Source organism: Ananas comosus, unplaced genomic scaffold, assembly GCF_001540865.1.
Source record: "Ananas comosus cultivar F153 unplaced genomic scaffold, ASM154086v1, whole genome shotgun sequence".
NCBI classification, from domain to species: Eukaryota; Viridiplantae; Streptophyta; class Magnoliopsida; order Poales; family Bromeliaceae; genus Ananas; species Ananas comosus.
Window position 1 is genome coordinate 5,028 of NW_017891453.1, and position 3,806 is coordinate 8,833.

Genomic DNA, 3,806 nt, shown 5'->3' on the forward strand with positions numbered 1-3,806 from the left:
TTTTACTAATAAATAGTAAACTTTAGTATTTAACTGTATTATAATTGTAATTAATCCATCTGATAAACTTCTTTTATCATTTCCTAAATATCGATCTAGCGCGATTTCTATGTGTGTGACCTAATAGGTTCAATTCTGTCTGCTAGTGAGATATGATGCGATCTCCATCTACATCATCATCGAAACTCCTTTCGATGGCTCAAACTCTTTTGACTCTACCCTAATAGAATAATTATTGTTAATAATTATTTCTATTGGTTCCCACAATCCACCAGTGACGCCTAGCAACATGTAGTGGCAATCCAGTCAGAAGTGAATATCGGACTGAACTCTAGGTGCAGTTACCGTACAATACAATCCTTCTATCGTATAGTTCCAACTGAGTGGAGGTCGTGGAATATTCGTCAAACCCATCACCGTCATATATAAATTTGATCAGACAGAAGCTCTATGGTTACTCTTGGAAACATCTTTCCATACGCCATATTACCCCGGCCGAGATTTCTGAGCTTTGCCTTACAAATAGCATAGAACTAATTATCTCTCTACGAGAGCGATAGATCCCTATAAACACACACCCATTCCTGATATGAACAACATGCACAACATATACTACTAAGACCCATATGGCTACGGATCAGAGTTTGTTGCATAGTCAAACTACAGTGCCTCATATTGAATGACCGTGGTGTTGCAGGTCTAAGGATCAGTTGTACCACCTGCAACATCGAACCAGTTACTGACGAATGAGTAACATCCATGTAACTGTTCGTAGTTGGTCACGCTCAGTACCGTTGTTCTCCAACAACCACCGCATGTTCGCTCCAGTGTCCCACACTGATGACTCGAGATTCGTTCATCCCAAAAGGGAAGCGGCACACACATCAATCTTACCGGATCTATCATCGTCCCCATGATGATCCTCCGATTGAGAGCATTTATGAATTAATCACCAATAATATGTATCTCAAATTCTCAACTCTTGAGAATACATATTATCATCTTATTAATTCAAAGGACGATTCATGGACACATTTAATATGAATGGAATAAAAGGCCCAATAATAAAGATTAAGTACAAAAATATGTCCCATAGAAAATAAAATGAGTCAGCCTGATAGGCTTCTAGGGCATACAACTAACAGCTACGTGGCGCAGTGCCTAGTATGCCAACAAGTTAAGGCGGAGCGCCGATTCCTAGCAGGGAAGCTTCAGAGCCTGCCCATTCCTGTTTGGAAGTGGGAGGACATAGCTATGGACTTCGTGGTTGGATTGCTCCGTTCGTCGGGTGGCCACGATGCGATTTGGGCTATTGTGGACCGCATGACCAAGTCAGCGCATTTTCTGTCGATCCACACTACCTGGTCGGGTGATAAATTGGTGCAGGTGTGCCTTGATGAAGTGGTGAGGTTGCACGGGGTTTCGAAATCAATTGTATAAGATCGAGACCCCTGATTCACTTCACACTTTTGGAAGAACCTGCAGGAAGCCCTTGGCACACGGCTTGATTTTAGCACAGCGTTTCATCCTCAGACAGATGGGCAGTGGAGAGAACCATTCAGATTCTGGAGGATATGTTACGGGCATGTGTCATTGACTATAAGGGTAGTTGGGCAAGTCACCTACCTATGGCCGAGTTCACCTACAACAATAGTTACCAAGCTAGTGTTGAGATGGCACCGTTCGAGGTCCTTTACTGGTGGAAGTGTCGATCTCCTATACACTGGGGTGATGTGGGCGAGCGTGCTGTATTAGACCCCGATGTCTTATGGGAGGCGGAGGAGAAAGTTCGCCTTGCCCGTCAGAGATTGTTCACGACGTAGTCTAGGCAGCAAAGTTATGCAGATAAGCGCCGTAGAGATCTAGAGTTCGCGGTAGGAGACCGCGTGTTTTTGAAGGTTTCGCCAATGAGAGGTGTGAAACGATTTGGGGTTCGAGGAAAGTTGAGTCCCCGTTACATTGGGCTGTACGAGGTGTTGGAGCGAGTTGGAGCTGTAGCTTACCGGCTTGCATTGTCGCTGCAACTCGCAGACGTTCATAACATATTCCATGTCTCCAACCTTCGCAAGTATATCCACAACCCCGAGCACGCGATGTTATACGAGCCGCCAGAACTTCAAGAAGATCTAAGCTACGAAGAGCTTTCGGTGTCGATTATCATACGAGAAGTGCGCAAATTGCGAAATCGCGAGATTCCCTATGTCAAGATTCGGTGGAGCAACCACGATGATCGCGAAGCCACTTGGGTTTATGGAATAAGCGCATCATCCTCATCTGTTTGAGGAATAAGGTATAAGTTTGAGTTTATGTTGGAATTGGATTAGTTTCGAAGATGAAACTCCTTTTTAGGAGGGGAGGATGTAAAGAAGTGAATTCTCGAAATCTGAGAGTTGGACTTTGCTCAGAATCGACTAATTGTCGAGTGGCTACGCTTCGGAAAGGCCGAAGGCATCAAAAACCTAAAAAGTGCATTGCAATGGATCCACGAGAACAAGTTGTGCAAAAATCTGCACTTGGCAGATTTTGCTCTCGAGGACCGGTCCCTGGTGGGAGAGATCGGTCCCCGTAAGCTAAATGTGCGGCAGAAAGGCTCTGCGAGCGATGTTTGCTCTCGGGGTCCGGTCCCTCGAGAGGGGACGGGTCCTTGAAGGTCCGATCCCTCAGGCGAGGACCGGTCCCGATATGCGTAGAAGCTGGCTGAGAGCCTCTGCCCGCAAGTGGTGCTCTCGGGGACCGGTCCTTTTAGGGACAGACCGGTTCCCGAGCACGAAAACTGCCCAGTCTGGGCAGTGTGAAAGAAGCAAAGTGGAGGGGCTATTATGCAATTGTTCCATTAGTTGGGGGTATAGAGGGAAGATCACCCTCTCTCCCTCTCATTTTCACACCTAAACATATATCCCTCTCCCTCTCTGTCTCTAAGCTCTCTCTCTCTCTCTCTCATGAAGTGAAGAAGGAGAAGAAGGAAAGGAAGGGAAAGAAGGTGGAGAAGAAGGAGAAGCATGCTAGAGAAGAGCCTTGGTCATCTTCTTCTTCCTCTCCACACCATTGGAGCAAGCTTGGAGGTAAGCTTTTGAGCTCAACAATGGTAGAAACCTAGGGTTTGGATTTCTTGCTCTAGAAATGGTTTGATTCGTGTTCTAGCATGCTTAATAGATGCTTAATGCTAGAATCTATAGTTTTGTTGGAGTATTTTGCTATAATGCAAACCTAGAGCTCCAAATTGGGGCTTTGCTTATTAATGAGGTTTGATCTCAATTGATGGCCTCTTAACCTAATTGCTGGTGTCTAAACGCGTTGGCGAAGACGGATTGACGATTCGTTGAGTGGATTGACGATTTGTTGAGTCGTTGAAAAGTTATCGGCAAAAAAAGACCGATTGAGCTTCGTTTCCACCTAGAAGGTCGAAGCGACGTTGAAGCAAGTGACGAATAGCGTTCTTAGCACCCTGACATCGTCGAAAGGTGGGTGGTGTCATCCCGAAGCAACTGGGTTCCTCTCTATGTCTTAGTATACCATGATCTCACATCTCTTGCATGTTGCATTGTAGGATTGCATAGTATTCCATTTCTTATGCTTTCTAATTGATATCATAGTGTGAGTTGAATGCTTGGTATTATGGATAGATGAAGATTGGGTCTTGACATTGAATCCTATAGTGCCGAGAAAAAGAGATGGACTCGATGGTCTCCTAGTGACATAATGAGTGGCACGTGATTGACAAATGAACAGAACGAGTGGCATATAATGTAGTGTACAATGACACTAGTGACATATGAACTTAGGGATAGGTGGACTCCCTAGTGATG

General features: G+C 45.1%; 1 protein-coding gene across 1 annotated transcript; it reads left to right on the forward strand.

The window, feature by feature from the left end:
• The first annotated feature begins 1,907 nt into the window (after window positions 1-1,907).
• Window positions 1,908-2,282, forward strand: LOC109704941. Its single transcript, XM_020225706.1, has one exon. The coding sequence runs from the start codon at window positions 1,908-1,910 to the stop codon at window positions 2,280-2,282; it is 375 nt and encodes a 124-aa protein (XP_020081295.1).
• Window positions 2,283-3,806: the final 1,524 nt, after the last annotated feature.

Bases quoted from the DNA above. Each gene is read 5' to 3' on its own strand.
- LOC109704941 (XM_020225706.1), top strand. From the start codon at position 1,908: ATGAGAGGTGTGAAACGATTTGGGGTTCGAGGAAAGTTGAGTCCCCGT.